General features: G+C 34.3%; 1 protein-coding gene across 2 annotated transcripts in view; it reads right to left on the reverse strand.

The window, feature by feature from the left end:
- Positions 1-18,064, reverse strand: part of BRWD1 (bromodomain and WD repeat domain containing 1) — a 56,705-nt gene that overhangs the window by 13,285 nt on the left and 25,356 nt on the right. For both annotated transcript variants that reach the window (XM_032189885.1, XM_032189875.1), the window contains exons 22-35: positions 17,064-17,149; positions 15,994-16,189; positions 15,005-15,121; positions 14,786-14,893; positions 14,279-14,403; positions 14,090-14,172; positions 13,520-13,631; positions 9,010-9,071; positions 5,195-5,350; positions 4,784-4,904; positions 2,934-3,059; positions 2,211-2,289; positions 911-955; positions 154-297 (exon numbers count right to left, since the gene is read on the reverse strand). In XM_032189885.1, the coding sequence (XP_032045776.1) occupies positions 154-297; positions 911-955; positions 2,211-2,289; positions 2,934-3,059; positions 4,784-4,904; positions 5,195-5,350; positions 9,010-9,071; positions 13,520-13,631; positions 14,090-14,172; positions 14,279-14,403; positions 14,786-14,893; positions 15,005-15,121; positions 15,994-16,189; positions 17,064-17,149 (1,560 nt within the window). The remainder of the gene's footprint in view (positions 1-153; positions 298-910; positions 956-2,210; positions 2,290-2,933; positions 3,060-4,783; positions 4,905-5,194; positions 5,351-9,009; positions 9,072-13,519; positions 13,632-14,089; positions 14,173-14,278; positions 14,404-14,785; positions 14,894-15,004; positions 15,122-15,993; positions 16,190-17,063; positions 17,150-18,064) is intronic.

Raw genomic sequence — 18,064 nt, forward strand, 5'->3', positions numbered from 1 at the left:
TTACCTTGATGCAGTCAAGCACCAATGGTTGGGAACTAAAACCCTAAACAAAACAAATAGCTCCAAGAGAAACGTGGAGATCTTAATATGATACCAAACAAACACTAAAACAAATTAATCTTGCAAGATACAAATATTATAACAACAACTTACAGGATATTGATCCAAATCAACTGGCTGCCTAAAAGGTTCAGAATCTTCGCACTGGAAAATTAAGTTCACGAGTTCCATACACTGCTTTTTCCAACAGTTTTCATCATAGCCATTTTTAATGCCTTTTCCTTTTCTACCCCGTCCCTTGAAAAAAAAAGTCAAAAGACACAGAATTTATTACTGAGAAGTCAAAGGACAAAAAAGACATTACTGAAACAGCCTGAAAAACTAAACCTAATAGTCTAACTGGAAATATTTCTGTATTAGAAAAATGTGCTTCCAAACATACTGTTTTATAACAAAACTTTGCAACTCTACTACTAGAAGATTTTTTTACTGATATTTATAAATAAAACTCTGCCAATTCATATAAGTTTCTTCAATTTTTTTTAAATACTACATAAAGCACACAAAAAGATACCTCCTGACTTCTTCCAAATTATTCTTAAGAGATCTGAATAATTTCCATCGCTCAAAATATTTTTTCTTAGCATCTCTGCTGAATAATGCTTTTACTTCAGTATCATATATATAATTGAAACCTGTTAGACTAAATAGTTCTAGTATCAATTTTTTTTACGTACAGAAGCATTAAAATAACGAACTATTTAGGCAAAGGGTATCATCAAACAAAAATCTACTTTATCTATGATTCTTAGAAAACAAAACATCACTCCCACAGAATTTCAACAGTCTGCTAACCAATCCTGTCAAACCTGAATTGGGTATGATATATGGTAAAGATTAGCCAACTCACTCTTCTCCTCCGATATGATGTTCTCGGACGACATTTCTCATCATCCTGCATAAAATAAAATTATTTATGAAACAATGGGCAATGTTTGCTCAAAGTACCATTGAATTTTACACCACAGTTAAAACAGACTTTTATTCTAATTTCTCTCAATGAGTCAGAACATGAGCGTATCAAAAACTACAGCACATTGTTTGAAAGACTAGGAAAGTAAGATCCTAAAGATGTCCCTCCACTGAAGATTCCTCATTCCAATTCTTGACCTTAATACAAAGGAAAAATCACCATAAGAAGTTGCAAGTTCTCTTTTCAGTAAGAATTGAGAAGACACCCACCAGCTTTGAATCCCAATGACTAAAGACCATCAGTAATTCAATTAACAACTAACAGAAGTCACAGAACTGAATTTTGCTTGTCCTGAGTTTAGGACAAAGAAATCTTTGTGATCAAGTTATTTTTGGTAAAAGAAGAACATTACAATATGAAAGTACTAAGAAAATGCTGAAGTAGGGCGACTGCTTAATGAAATTTCTTCCCTAAATATTATCCTGAAAGAGAATGATGCCTCTTTGTGATTTTCAGTAGTCTTGCTGCTGAATTAGAAATCAAAACATGCAAAAGACATTCAGATTCGGTAGTTTGGGGTACATTGTTAATAAACGTATGGTACTGAAGACAACAGGCACTGTTGTTGTGCAGTGAATGCTACCTCTGATTTAAGATAAACATACTTCATTATATTCTCAATGAGGCACGTAAAACTGATGCGTGATCATAGCTGGGTATACGAAGAAACTGCAGTGTTTGCTGTTGCAGTGGTGCTTTGCAGTAGTCATAACAACTTGCCAACTTTTAGCCTCTTTTATCATTTACCACTCCATGCCAATTTTACCCTTAGCAATAACTAAGGGTGCATATAATTAAAAACACAATGAAAGATAGCTATTCATACACTCTTGAAATATTACATTACTGCATATTAATATGCTTCAGAAACGTATCACTCACAAAACACGGAAGTATTGTTCTATTTGATGACAAATATTCACAGTAGAAAATGCACGTTTGTTCTATTTCTGAACAAGTATTGACAACTCAAATGTTTTCATTAAAGCACCTCCCCGCATCACTCCTCACATTCCTAGTATAGTAAATGTTTGTATTAGCTGCATAAGTATATAAATACATGCAAGGGTCTTTATTAAAAAAAAAAAAAAGAACAATTTTACTATAAATACTTGAAGAGCGTTATTTTCTTACCACTGCTAATGCATTATTGCAATTATTGACAAGAAAAGCTTACCAGATCATCGTCATCAAGACAATCTTGTTCATCATCTGTTGTGCTACATAGTTCAAAAATGTTTGTACAGTCTTGATCACTGTAATGCAATTAGATCTGTTACTGGAATAGCAAAAACATACCTATCACTTCCCAGATTAAACCCAGACATGACCAAAAGCTTTGTATAAACTTAAAGACAGTAACAAAGAATCAACTGAAATACAAACTCACAAGGTGATTATAGTATTTCCAAAGTAGCGTTAAATCTGGAAAACTGCTATACTATGAATTTCAGAAGGAGTAAGGAAGGAGGGTGAAAATAGCATTAGAGATCTGAAAGTAGTATTCAAAACTTATCTATGGTAGTTAGACTGCCTACACTAGTTTTTTTATTTAAATAAACCTCTCAACTGAAGCAAAGTCAGGCACACTGCAATAGGAACTTCTACGCAAGCTCACGTTACAGACTGCCCTCCTTTCAAGTCAGTGACATCTTCATACTATAAATACCAGTGAATGCTACTATGAGAAAAAGTCAAGATGTCTTTTTGCAGAACATTTTGGTATTTTCCTAGTTAAAATAATACTCAGGAAGAATTATGCAACTGATTTCCTACTCTTCTTCCATGCACTGCAGGACAAAGAAAGCAGGATTCTCAAAGGCATCTTAAGATGTTTATGCTCCCCCACAGTTTAAGATTGCAAGCATTCAAGCACTATTTAGATTAAAAAGCCACTCACTTGATAAATTTTAAGAGTTGCGTAGTGATCTTTTTTGCAGCTCTAGCAATAGCACTCCCAGGTTCATTGAAGGTCCTGGCATTGCTTTCAATGTATCTTACTTCCCAAACCAATGCAGAGATTCTCCTTAGAATTAAAAAAACAAACAAACAAACAAAAAAAACACATTGCACCTTTAAACTAAGCTGAAAAATTGTAAAGTTATCCTCCTAGTAATTATGTCTATATTAAACTAGGATATATACATATATATATATATACACACATACATATACATGTATTTTATTTATATATACATGTATTTTTTATTATTTTTTATACATGTATTTTATATATATATATATATATATATATATATATATAAAAATACGTCCTTTGTTTTAATTGAAGTTTTATTACACTAGCCTCACATGGAAAACTGAAGCATGTTCACAAACACACACAATTCAAGGTAGCAATATCAACAACGGACACCTTTGTTAACTGATTTTCCAAATAAATACTGATAATTCATCTTCAGAAAGGTTGCAGAATTCTAGCAGTCTTTGATTTCATTCATTATTAAACTTTGATTTCATTCATTATTAAACTCTGTTAATAAAACCAGCCTAGTAAAGCACTGGCTTTTGATACCACTGAATTATGAAATATCACTGAAATAATTTAACTAGCGAGGATTTCCTTGGGTCTTTAAAAATCTATGCATTTTTATATAGCTTATATTTGACCCTATTCAAAATGGAAAGAAAAATAGAAGTAGTATTTAACGACTACTTTAATTTACAACACTTATTCTGGAAACATCTAAAGCAGTTGCCTGTGGAAAAGTCCTCTCAAATGGAACACCAGTTGCGTAGTATATTAATAATGCTCAAGAATAAATAAACACAAGACACAAGCAATTAAAAAAAGCAATGAGAAAAGGCCTGATCTAAATTTTTTTAAATACACCTATGATGATCTTTTCTGTCTTCCCTCAAATACTTTCCTTTAAGACCAACCAACCAGTCTTAAAACAATAGCTGTCCTCTGTAAGACAAACTTGTAGAAACTGCTACAAGCTAACACTATGGAAGTGAGCTAGCACAATTGCATAGCTTCTTTTCTATCATTTCACTTTCCGATTCTTTGTAATTTTGAAGCCATAATACCCCAGATTTACAACTCTTTATCTACAAAATTTCAAACTATTTCCCAAGTCATTATTTCAGGCTCACTGAGGAAAACCACCATAAATATCTCTCCATTTTATTTACAGATACTCTGAATGCAAGTCCAGATGATGAACACCCTTTAATTTTTATTACAAAAATTGATGGGTGCACATCCAACAGATCAGAATTTTATCAACTCCACAATGAAGCTTTTACCCTCTCTCTCTGTGCTGTTTTTATCATTTAAAGCACTGGTGGTAACATTTAACATTTCACCTCTGTGTTTAGACTCATTTCTGCAAGTACTGAGTAAGAAAGAGCTGAACCCTCTTCAAGTTCAAACTAAGTACAGCACCTCAAAAGCTGAATGAAATTATAAAAGTAATAAGGCCATCATTGAAGTAAAGTATTTACTCATTTCAAATAGTAAATTTCTCAAAGACAATGTCAACGTTCATTGCAACTCCGAAAACAGTATCAATATAGGCTGAAATAAATTTCCTTGAGAAATAAGAAACTTAATAAAAATGTATATTAATGTTGCTACACAGTACCAGTAATGCTGAATTCAGGTACTGGACTGTTGGTTTTTCAAAAGGTTTATTAAAAGAAAAAGAACAAAAAAAAAGTTTAGATCTTCTCACAAGGTACAAAGCTAAGACCACATTCTCCCTTGTTTCTGTTGCTAGTACTTACCTGTAAAATCGGTTAGCCAGTCTTGTTCGAATAGTGTTCAGGTCTGTTGGGTAAGCAATCACCGTACAGTACTTGGGATATGTACACAGGTCAACTGGACCAGCAAAAGCCGCTGAAATGTCTGTTAAGAAACAGCAAGATTAACTGAACTATTTTGAGGCTTGTATGCATAGGAAAATTGAGTCAGACTTTTGATTGCTATGGTTTTATCAGGAATAATTATACAATGATTATTTGGTACAAAACCAAATCTGAGTACAGAGACTATGTGAGAACTGCACATAAAAATGTGTGAACATTTACAGTACTTTATTATAGGACATTTTTAAAGGATGCCATGTATATTCCAGAGACCTGTTTATAAAGTTAATGCAAGGAGAAAACTCCCTAAAGCTTAGAGGACATGCTTACCAAGAGTCAGAAGCTGATCAATACCGCTGATAATCCGTTCACAAGCTTCATCACGAGACCGCATCCCCCACTCCCCTTCTTGGGGTTTGTATAGCAGCTTCTCCATTTCTTCAAAAGTCACGGAAACACTAGCGCCTAATTCTTCAGGCTGGTCAACTGAAGAGCGATAGCAAATAGGAAAAAGCGTGAGCAGCGAGAACACAAAACAAGACAAATTGTTGAATATTCATGATAGTATGAGTATTTAATGGGCATAATCAAGAAAAAAATCTTCCCTTAAGTAAAATTTGACACTAATAGCATGGGGAAAAGGAAATACACAAAGAACATACAACAACGATATAGGTATAATAAGGAGAATAGGTATAATAGGTATATAGGTGTAATGGGAGAATAAGGGTATTCTCCTTTTGTGCAGTCCTGAATTTCCTGAAGACTTTTTATTCTCTTGATTTAATTACTATCCTGAAAAGAAGACTTCAACTCAGAGTTAATCACATGCTTTTGTTTTAAAATGCATGCCCCAGACTTCACAGTATCATAACTTAGTTTAATGAGTCCATTTGTGCCCTCAACCATAAAATATGTGCAAGATAGGCAATACACTGTGTGATGGCCTTCCCGGTATTACTGTGACCTTTAGAGCATTTTTAAAAATGTGTGCTTTGAATATGGCAGATCAATTGAATTTAAAAGCAAGAATTACTAGTAGACACGTAACGCTGTGATGGATGGTTCCACAGAAAGTCACGCTTCCAAAGATTAGTGCAATTCAGCTAATGCAGAATGACTGAGTAGGTAAGATTTTACCTCTGGGTATCTTTCCCCTCAACTCCGCAGACTGTTTTTTAGTATATATTCAGTCTCAGTTTCTGCACTTTATTATTGAAAAGCCAAATTCCTCATTTCATTGAGCACTCGAAAAGGAACAAGATCATGAAGGGTCCTGAGCAGACACAGTACGTAAGTTCTTCAGTACACCTTTGTACTGATTAGGACAACTGGAATAGCAGATTAAATTCAGCAGTCTAAAGCATATAGGCTTTCAGCTAGAAGCTAACAGTAGGAGCTTCTATTAGCATCTGAGAGTCTGTCCATTAAAAAGAAAACAAGAAAGATGATTGCTAGCATGAAGACTATAATCCACAAATAGGTTATATACAAATTCTGAAACATATTTCAGCTTTAACTGTTATAGAGACCAAAAAAAAAAAAACTAAACTAAACACAAAAGATCTAAACAAGTTTACCAGAGATCTTCTAAATTTATGAAAAGGACTGTTTTTTCCTTTGGCTGAACATGTACTAATCACCCAAAGTCTTTTCTAGTTCTTTGTTCATTACTGCATTGACAGAGCCCTAACAACATTTGTTATCCATTCAATAAAAAAGATGAAGCAGCTCTTCAAAAAACAAATGAATAAATAACAAAAAGGCACTAGGAAAAGCTGAAGAGAAAGGTGACTCACTTGTATTCCTTCTAACTCATCTTTGAGCTGAAACACTTCTGCAATCAGATCTCCTGAAGACAACACTAATAGAAAGCAGCAAGTAATTCTTCTACACTTAAACTTGTATCAAGAAGAACTCTACATCGTACGTGGTACTCCTCTGCATAAGCGCTCAAGAGGGACATTCTCCTGCAGGAGTAACATCCAAAGGAGAATGACAGACTAAAACAAATCTCTGTCCTCCTCAAGAAGCACGGGAAGATCACTGGTTTGTGTTTCTTGCAGCACCCTGGTACACACGACAGAAGACTTGTCATAACTTGTAGCACTTGGGTTACCATTTGGTCCACTCTTCAGGAGTAAATGGGTCACAGAGAGCTGAACCCTCCGAAGTAGGGTTATAGTGTTCAAATAGGTAATACAGACTACAGACAGTCCATACCAGTAACAGTTTAGTAAGCAGGCTGCTGAAAACTGAGTTTTCATATGCACATTTGTCCTGGTCTTGACAACATTGTGCCTGACAAGACAAGACTTGGACATCTCATACTCTATAATCATGAGACAGAATTTATGCCTGCAGGATAAAAAAGGTTATAAATTAAAGTTGTGACCTGCTAGTCAAGTCAATCCAACTTCAGTGTTGCTCTTGTCCCACACACTTATCTTAGTAAACTGAATGAAGAAAAATTTGAGAGAAGAGTGGAAAACATAAGATGCAATTTCAACTCAATTTGTAAGTAATTTAATTGAAGAAGGAACAAAAAGCAAAGGAGAAGGGGCATAACCTGTTTTATATTATATTACTAATACAACAATGCTTTCTAGGAAAGCATAAAACCTTTCCATAAGAGCCTTATTTCCCTACTAAATAAAAGAAGTTGCAAATTGCCTCTGATATAGCCAGTAAAATACAATGTTGTTACATAATACTACCCAGATTTAGGTAGGTGTCTGTAGGATGTCTCTATCATTACACTGTCACTATAGCAATTTCAGAAATTCTGGTTCCTTTATATCATCAAACTTAAGTGGTTAGGAACACTACATTTTATATTTCAAACACGAGAAGGGAGAACTTCATCATTAATACTCTCATAACAAACAACTTAAACCACTATATAGAATATTCAGAAGAAATTGATGCTGTTTGTTCTGTCAGCAAAACATAAATATTCTGACCAGTTCATACGTAAGGCTTGTTATAGAGCCTCTAACAATCATATACAGTAAGCATTAACCAGATTATGATGAATAAGAATAAAATGGAGCTTTAGGTTTGAAGGAGGCAAATGTTGGCGATGATAAAATGGATTGTTTCTACTAAATCTGTGGGGTAAAGAGAACACAATCCTGCTGACTCCTTGCTTTACATGAACTGAAATGTGTAACAATTCTAATTCCATATTTTTAATCCAGACTGTTTTGCAGCATTTCTCATCACAAGATGCAACTGAAGCAGCCAGCTCATACTTTAAACATTGGACAGTCAGGTGGCTACTGAGAACATAAAAATGTGTGCAACATAATGGTATTTTGTTTATATATGTGTGTATATATATAGATGTATATAAATATCATAAGTCTTAATATCATAATATCATATTTATATATCATAAGACTTTCTGGCATTTGGGAAACAAGCTAACTCCTGGCAAAGGTGATTAGGAAAATGAATAAATATCCTTTTGACAGCTTATTCAATGATTACTCTCTCAGTATTTTACAAACTTTCCTCCCTTCTCCCAGCTCTTATCATTATCAACAAGCATTGGAAAACTGAACTGAGTAAGATAAACCAGGAATCCAATAATTTCTTTTAGAATTAATTTGGATTTGACCAATAAACCTTGCAAACCGCTGTTTTTAAAAGTGCCAGTTAAAATTTGCTGACTGGAAATCATTTCATATATATTCTTTCCTCCTCCTCCCTCCTATACTATACCATATTACAGGTAACTAGTTTTTTGAAACTTGGAACATTTTTAAAACTTGGCTTTCAGAAATATCAGGCTTTATTGTATTTCAACTATTTCCTTCAAAACTACTTAGGAAGATGGAAAGTTTCAGGAGAAAAAAATAGAGATATATTCAAGATATTTAACCAAACCTGAAGTGAGACTATCTTAATGAGCATTCTTGACTAAACACACATAAAAACCCTGCTTATGTTCTTGAAATTTCAAAGATAACTATTGCAACACCAGTTCCACCTGCTTTGTAGATGTGCATAGTGGATACTGTACTCAGATGATTCAGTGGCAAGAGTTGCAAGAAAGGTAAGAATCATCTAAGGTCCTCTACCCGCATATAACAAACGGTCTGGAAAGAGAGAAGCACAAAATTAAGTGAATTTCTACCTACCATTATCAGATATTGGCTCCATGTCCCACGGACTAAGCTTTTCAACTTCACCGTTGTCCCATCTGATTCAACAAGTTAAAAAAAAAAAAAAAAAAAAAAGAAACATACAAGTTAACATTACCTTGAGTTAGAAGTATTTCCTCTGAGCATATTTAAAGAAATTCTCCATCACTGCTATTTTTAGGCATTAATAAAATAAACTGCATGACTGCATATTAGAAAAGCATCAGTTAGTAACCAATTGTTACCAAAAAAAGGAAATATTCTTCATAACGAGTTTCCAACTAAAATTGTACTCCTGATTTTGGCTTTGCACAGCTTATGCAATTTAAAAAAAATCAGTATTACAAGTCCTGTATCAAGAAGCTAGGTAAGAAAAAATAAACCATACACTTGGAAAAAATGAGAACATCAAGGGGAAGACACCAGGAAAACAAAAGGGGAGCAGACTTTTTTTCCCCCCAACCACAACAGTAGTTGTGCAAGCCTGTGGAATGTTTCAGAGAAAAGAAGAATAAGAATTGAGGTATTGGGTGTTGAGGTATTAATATTTCATTATCTTAGACATATCACATTAAGACAAAGAAGAATAAAGCGTAGAAACTAAAGTTAAGAAACTGGAAGCAAAAGCAGAGTTAATATTAATAGAGCAACAGCATATTCACTCTGATATTTAACTATTACAGCATGAACATAATAGTGGTCTCCCCAAATCACAGAACATTCGGGCAGACTTTTACATGCTTTTATCAACAAAGTTACCAATGAATTTCAGTATTTCAAACACAAGAAATGGCCTAGTGGATCAGTTCAGTGCCCTGTAGGTCCAGCTACACCAGCAATCTGTCTTCAAATGTATTAGCTGGAGACCATGTGATCCAGGTACAAGTGCATTGCACTCATACTTTTAATATTCACTATCACTTCATTCCTCTAGGCATGTTATTGAATACATCCCACGTTACTTCCTTTAGTATCTATTTTTTGGCTAATACCTTTACCAGCCTGCTAACACTGCCTGTTTCTGTCAATAAGTACCGCAACACTTTCTTCCTCAGCTGTAGCTGCTACCAAGAAAAATGTCACAAGCACAAGCAAGACTACTATTTCTTCAGATGTCCTATCCAACATACCCGTGCTGAAAATTAAAAAACAAAAGTTCCACATAAAAGTCATTCAGTTTTATGAGATCTTTGTTCGTCCTTTCTTCTAGCATTCTGTTTGTCTACCTGAAATGACTTTTATCTTCTAGAGACTTGGGTATCTCACTACTCATGCTCTCCAACAGGCTTATGAGGACTCTAGGTAAAGTTGGTCCCAGCTCTGATTTGTGGGGGAGCCCACTGCCATTGCTCTAGCCTTAAACACGATTGTTAAGAACTGTTCTTTTGCTCCCTATCATTTAACCAGTTTTCAGCACAGAAAAGCACTTACTCCAATGCCATAACATCTTAGCTTCTTTAACATCTCTTGGAGAGAAATCCTGCCAAGGGCTTCTCTTAAAACTAACTGAAACCATCAAAAAAACAAACAAACAAACAAAAAAAACTAACACACAAATACTATGGAATAAAGTTGATACGTAAGCATATGCTTACTAAAAAGTCAGAATTGCAAAAGGGCCAGAGAGGCAGAACCTCCTTATAGAGATGCAACGCCAGCCAGCTCTCCTACATCTGGAATAAACCATGTGCTCAATAGTATTATTCTTTATGATATACATTATGTATATTATATGCATATACCAGAAACTGCAGTCAAATACATCAGTCTATGCTTCACTAATTGCCCTCCAGAGCCTTTTCTGCTGGCAGGAGCTATAACCTGCTTGTGCACTAATGCATGGTCCAACTGTAGCGTAGGTTGCCGGGAGTTTAGAGTTCTCGTTCAGAGAACTGAGTTCTTCACATGCCTAGTTAAATGCCATCTACCTTTTATGACTTAATACACCTGATTTAGATATTTGGTTTAATACTTCCTGTGTGTTTATTTCAAACTGAAACTGAAGTTTTAGTTGATGCTCTTCATAGTATTTATTAACTAAAAACTCTGCTCATGTAAAAAAACCTCTCCGTTATTTTGGACTGTCCATCGATTCAGGAAAATTTTGCGCTATCTACATTCAGCCTGTTTGATTATTTATGAACTAACAGACTTCTGAAAGCTTGTCTACTGAATTCTACTCTCAGTTAATTCATAATACCTCAGAAGTTATTGTCACAAATAAATTTATACACTACTTCATAATATTTTATGAAAGTCCCATTCAGTTCTGCTTAAGCACCATTCATCCAGACAACACAATTTATATACACAGAGCTGCTTCTATATAAATGCCTATTTTTATGTGGCCAATAAAGCAAAATGTTCAATTTATACACCTTCTTTCTATTTATTAACTACACTACAGTGGTGATGATAATTTGAGATGATGCCCATGTGTGATGACCTGGTTACTGAGAAGACTGACTTTAAATCTATTCAGAAGAATAAATCAGGAGTAAGCAATTTGAAGGTACGTGTCAACTACTCCCTTTCATCTCATTCAAATGAGGTTTCCAACATTCCTGGTCATTGACTGTTCTGAAGCCATCTTTTGAAGGCTGTTTTTGGTATAAAATCAAAAGCACTTCTATTGTAATAAAGCTCTGACTCAGAAGCAGTGAACAAGTGCAGATGCCCAAAATCTGCTGGTTTATCAAAATTATGCCAGATTAGGAAGCACCTTAACCCAAATCCTGCATGACAAAGACAGACAACTGATTGCAGTTTTTCCAAGACAGAGTTGCCTCCTCCCTCCCCCCACAATTTAAATAGATGAAAAATGAAGTGAATTAAAAAATTTCTTTGCATCCAATTTTAAAAGCCTGTGAATGCAAATTAGGAAGCCACTGTTACTGAACCAGATGCAGATACTTTGAAAGACAAGACATAAGATTCTCTAATAAAGTATCATATTTACAAGAAGAGCCAAGAATCCAGCCAAGTTACAAAACCTACCTACACCTGCAAAACACTCCAGACATTTTCATACAATGTTTACCTATACAAATGTTAGAAATCTATTCTAGACAAGTTGTTTGAGAGTCACATTCTTGACAGAAGCACCACAAATTTTGGAAGAGCTCTCTTTTGAGAATGATCTTTACAGAACACTGAATTTCTTAACTATTAAATTTTTAAGCCAACTTCAAAGCAGTTCTGGACTCTCCTCTGTTAACAGCTAGAGCATTGAAAATACTGAAATGTTCTTCAGCATTCAAAGAAGAAAGGAGTCTGGGAAGTTGGCTATAGGCTCTTTTTCATAATTAAAAATGTGATACTGAACTGGCCAAAAAAAGAAAACAAAAAACCAAAAACTCATCTGAACTTACTTATAAGGAATAACTGTAATAATATAACAAAACACGTGAAAGGTTTACTGTATGTTCCCCACTGCAACATATCAAAAGGGTTTGAAATACCTTGTAACAGATAAAAAAAAAAATCCTGAGTTCACATACCGTAATGAAAAATATTACTACCACCTTTTATTTCAGAGTACTATTTTTTGTTTTTATTTTTTAATTATTTCAGATGACTTTTCCATACTTGGGCCTAGTAGGGAGTCATTTTTCAGCACACGCTTACGTCCAAATACCTTGCTACCAGTTTGAATCTGATGTTCTGACCTTTCCTGTTCAAGCAGGTTTTTATCCCTACTCTAATACCCCCATATTTACTCAGCTTTGCCATATTTTGAACAATGCATTTGACACTATATGCCTTCACCTATGCAACATTATCTCTTGACTGGTCAAATGGATTTCTCTGTCAGACAGTAGCAAAGGGCTAATTTACCTGCAAGTTCTCCTGCTAAATATAACCCAAAGAGGAAAATGCAGGAGAAACCACAAGCAGAATCTACATAATAGCAAATATGATGGAATACCAGTAAGCAGTGAAAGGAAAAGTTCTGTCTTCATATTCATGTAGCAAGCATGAGGATAGAGCAACACTTTGAAACATCCTTTAAATGAGGCTCAAATAATGGCTTGAAATAAAGTTACAGTTATACCTGTTTCTGTAGGCTCACAGCACTAATAGATCACATAATACACGACAGACAGAAGTGGGAGAACTTGAAGTGGGAGAATCACGATGTAAGTAACAGGAAAGATTCAACATGACCTATCCAAAACCAATTGTCAATGAAGAATAACAATTTATATACATTGGAAATTGCATGGTTTGCTTCATGAAAGAGATTTAGCAGTAGTTATTACAGATCATTTGCAGTTGTGAGAGGTCAATAACTTGTTCTATCCAGTTGTTCTTCATTTAAAAAAAAGTTGCTTCAAATTCATATAAATTCACATTATGCTAGATTAGCAACCTTAAACCATTAAGAAGTGATAATATGGCCATTAAAATCATTAAACAACTTTCACATTCTTATACCAATAGTCTAGCTACGTAAAAGGCAATCCACACTACTAATATCAAAAGTCCAAAAACCTTTTATACTTACTTTACACTGTAACACTGAAAATGACTATCTGGATATTGAGGCTGATACGGTTCTTGACCCAGCACTGTTCCAAACCACCATGCATCATCAATAATGGATCGGAACCTGTCAGCTAGAACAACACCAACAAAGAAGTCTGATCCTGTGTTCTATTAACAAGAGTTACTTAAATATGCTTCTTCTCTTTGTAATTAAAAAGCTTTTAACAATGTATTTCAGTTTAAAGTCCTAAAAATACTGATACTCAGTAAAGATGAGACAACCTATTATGCCAAAAACTGTTATGTTAAAACTGCTTGCTACTTAACTACTAAACAAAAAAAGACAATACTAGAACCTCATTTTATGTTTTGAAGACTTTATCTTAGATCTGTGGTAACACCTCCTAAACACTTAGTACCAGCACCAGTAGTTTCATACTTCAAACAGGCAGAGGAAACTTACAGAGAACCCTTTGAAATTACAAGCAAATAACTAGCATATCCAGTAATTATACAAGGATATATATATATATATATTTTTTTTTTTCCCCCAGAGTTCTTTTGTCAGACATTCAGAGAACACACTTACAGGCTTGCCAGTTCCTTTGCCGTGCTTCATCATAGAACTGACGTAATATAAGGAAGTCGATAACATCTGGCATATCATGGTATCTAGGTTAAAAAGAAATTGCTTTCAGATGTGTACCTTGGGGTTTTAGGAAGAAGCTTAAAGAAATATATTTTTGAATACTTTTCAGGAAAATAAAGATGCACATACTTGATGGAGAATGATTTGTCTGTATGCTTTCCAGTGGCATGATCTATAAAGGCAAGCTTGAGGCAACACAATGTGGGAGGACCAACCTCGTATCTAATTCCAACAATTTTTACCAACTCCTGATCCTACAGGTAAAAATGAACAGTTTCAGAATGTATTACCCCCTGGACTATGCACAGAATTAATATTTAATAATAAGTTAACCAAACACATGAAATGTGCCCACATCCAAAATGACAAAAATATTGGCACAATTTTTGAGATTCAATGGAACACACCTATCGGACTCAGCAATATTAGGACACCTATTTATATTCAGGCTTCCCACATGTATCTCTGAAGCTATTCTGGTAATTGAAGACAATTCTCACTCTTGCATTCATAGAAAAATGTTGTAAGGCAAATGGCATAGCCTCAGAAATTAATAGGTTAAAACAAGTGTAACACAACACTTTTCATTCACAGACTACTAGTACTGAACTCACATCATCTTCAATGCAGACCTACCCTAAGGACTACTTTTCTCCAAGGCTCCTTGTGGGGATTCAGTTCGTAAATCTTATTTCTTCTAACTGCTTCAATGTAAGCTTCATGTCCTTGTCGAAAATATATTACCTTAAAAAAAAACCAAACAACACCATAACAAAACAATAGTAAATGTTTCTCTATGTTTAGTAACGATACTAATATGTAAGTAGTATAGGAGATTTTAATAAATATTCTTACCTCGTCACCCATCTGAGGGACAAATGGAGATCTCCGAAGAGCTGTGTCTGTTATCCAAACTGGAGGATGCCAGTCATATGACAGTTCCGAGTTCACTGGTTCTGATGGAGCATTAGCCTGCATATTTAAGAAACAGCAAAATTAGACATGAGACATTGCTGACAGGACATCAAAAACAACAATTTGGCAGATAAAAGCTTGAGTTATGAAAGACAGATGTACGTTTCTGAAACTTGTTATCAAAATTCATTCAAGGCTTTCCTCAAATTGTAACTGTATTTGTAGTACTCATACCAAGTAGAAGACTTGAGTGAGCAAGATAACTATTTTGTAACTCTAAAGAGAATCAAAGCCTTATAATTTAGATGGCATTCTTGGTGCCCAATAAAAACTCTTATCAAACTGCAAGAAACTATCTGAAGATGGAAAATTATGAGAGATCAAAGTCATTTAAAAGGCCTTGTACACATATATACTTGACGTATCTTCAATTCATTCATTCAGAGGCAGATAAGTTACTTCTGCCCACCCAGAGCATCTTAAAATAGATACAACCAGATTCTTTTGAAACAGCTTTAGCCTAATATCAGAAGCAGCAGCATAATTAAATAAACCAAGTACTTATTCAGTAAATATTCATATTAAAACAGTTGCAAATAATTTAGAGAAATATTTTAAAGAAAGTGAAAGGATTGAGAGAAAATAGCCAAAAATAATTGTTTCAAATTGAAAAAGAACAACTATTTAACTTAAAAACTTGAGGAACTTGGAAAAAAGTAATTTTGTAGTTCACAAAAAAAATAAAAAATTCAACCCAATCAGTTAAGTATCCTGGATTTTGACCGTTATCGAATTAATCGAGAGCACACTATTTAGTGGTAACAACATTCTTGTCTAATGGCAAAAGCCATTACTTCAAGAGTTTCCAGTGATAAAGTCTAAAACCTAACAGAAATCTATTAAAAAGATAGACAAAATCAGTTGTATACCCCCTCCTGCTTTTTTGGTCTGGGCTTTTTTCTCCTTTTTCTTCTTCTTCTCTTTGGAGGAGACGATTTCTCTGCTGACACTTCATCTTCTGAAGTACTGCAGTATCTGATAGCTTTCCGTCGAGAAGTCCGTACAGGAGGTTGCAGGTTAATCCCTGCATCAGCGATCCAGTCAGAGTACCTGCTTGAAGAATCACTGACCACAGTGGACAGGATCAGGGAAGAATACAAACACAGAACTGAGTTGTCAACACTTGAGAACACTAAATTCTCTCAGACAAATATCTGCCAATACAGATTATTGTGGAACGTAATAACAGAAGAATTATCAAATTCCTTTGAACTTTTAAAAATTATTTGATGTTTTACTTAATTTTCTGTGAAAACATAAATTTAAAGCATGTTTTCCACAGTAAAGTCATCCAGTAAATTCTAAAATGAGAAATTTATTCAAGAAAGTTGTGCATTGACTACTTCGGAGACTAGTTAAAAGCCATCCCTACAGAAACATTAAAGCCAAGAGTTACTCCAATTTTTCAAAGACAGTTACATAAATCTCACAGGTTCACATTTGTGTTTACCAGTATTTTTTAATTCTACTATTAGACAGTTCTAGAAAGAATATTTAGAGACCCATATTAAAATCATTAAAAATGTATCTGTTACTTCAGTTCTAAATAAAATTATAACCTGAAACAAAAAGAAAAATCTTGGTTTTGGTGAATATTTTCAACCAACCATTTTCCTAAAAGCAAGCAACTGACTGTAGCTAGGTTCTTCAAAAACAAAAAATAAAACCGAAATCCCATAGCATTAGAAACATGCTAGTTCATCACCATTTTGCCTTACCATCTAGCAAGAAAATCCAGCAAGTGAAAGGATTAGAAATTATATCAATAGACAGAAGCGTTTGGGAAAAACAGAAGACTAAATAATGACAACAGTGACACTGCAGTATTGTAACCTTAAAGTATTACATATGAATCACACTAGAACTTCCACACAACTTTAACTTGACAAAATTCACGTGGAATTTGTGACAGTAAAAGCTAGAATTTGTTTGTTTTTACCTGGAGCTATTAGTGTTGCTTTTCTTGTCACTTCTCCATTCTTCCTCTTCATCAGATGAGCCAGAGCCCTCACTTTCTTCAGCTTCCTGAATTTAAAAATACACATCTGAATCAAACCAAAACTTTCTCACAGCATGTTTTAATGGTTTTCAACATAAAACATGTTCTCCACTCATGTCTGCCTATTAGCCAAGAGTGGATCTACCTGCTGTAGCCTGTCTTCACAAAGCTATGCTTTCATCCCCCTACCATAGTCCTAGTGTTTACTAATCTAAGTTCACATTGTTTATTAGAATGAACTAGCTGGTGGTTTTGATTGTTTCAAATTGCAGACTGATGCCACCACCAGGTCATATAAAGCATACAATAAAATCTAACTCCCTGGAATGCAAAGGAAGAATTTAACAATTGCATCAGGAACAAATCAAAGCAAGCTGTTATATCTCCCATCCAAACACAGCATGGGTATATTCTGCTACAGGAGAAACATTTGTATATTTTTCTTTAATTCAGGTGTTTTTTTCTCATTTTAGTATTAACGGATCAGTTATTTTCATGCATACATTTAAATGCAAAACTAAGTAGTCCAGATATAGCAAAATATATTACGTGATCAATATCTTGACTATTGTTTAACATCTACGTCAACTTCATGTTTAAATAGTTTTCCATAACTGAAGTGACTAAATATAATGCATTGCTCATGTCTCAAGCCATATACTGTCAAGAAAAAAAACAAAAACAAAAACAAGATCTGACTTGCAACGTCAAGTTCAATACAGTTTGAACTAGTCCAACATGATACTTTGTTCATCAGTATGTCAGAGTAACCGAGTCAACAGTTTCCCCCATAAAACCAATGCTGTTCATACAGCATATAGTATCTTTAATCCTACAAATAGTAGGATTAAAAAAAGCAACCCTTTCTCCTACATCTACCAAAGCTCATTTTCATATCATTCATTTTCTTGTTTTGATTTTTTAAAGATATTATTTTCATA

This window comes from Aythya fuligula, chromosome 1, assembly GCF_009819795.1.
Source record: "Aythya fuligula isolate bAytFul2 chromosome 1, bAytFul2.pri, whole genome shotgun sequence".
Taxonomy (NCBI): Eukaryota; Metazoa; Chordata; class Aves; order Anseriformes; family Anatidae; genus Aythya; species Aythya fuligula.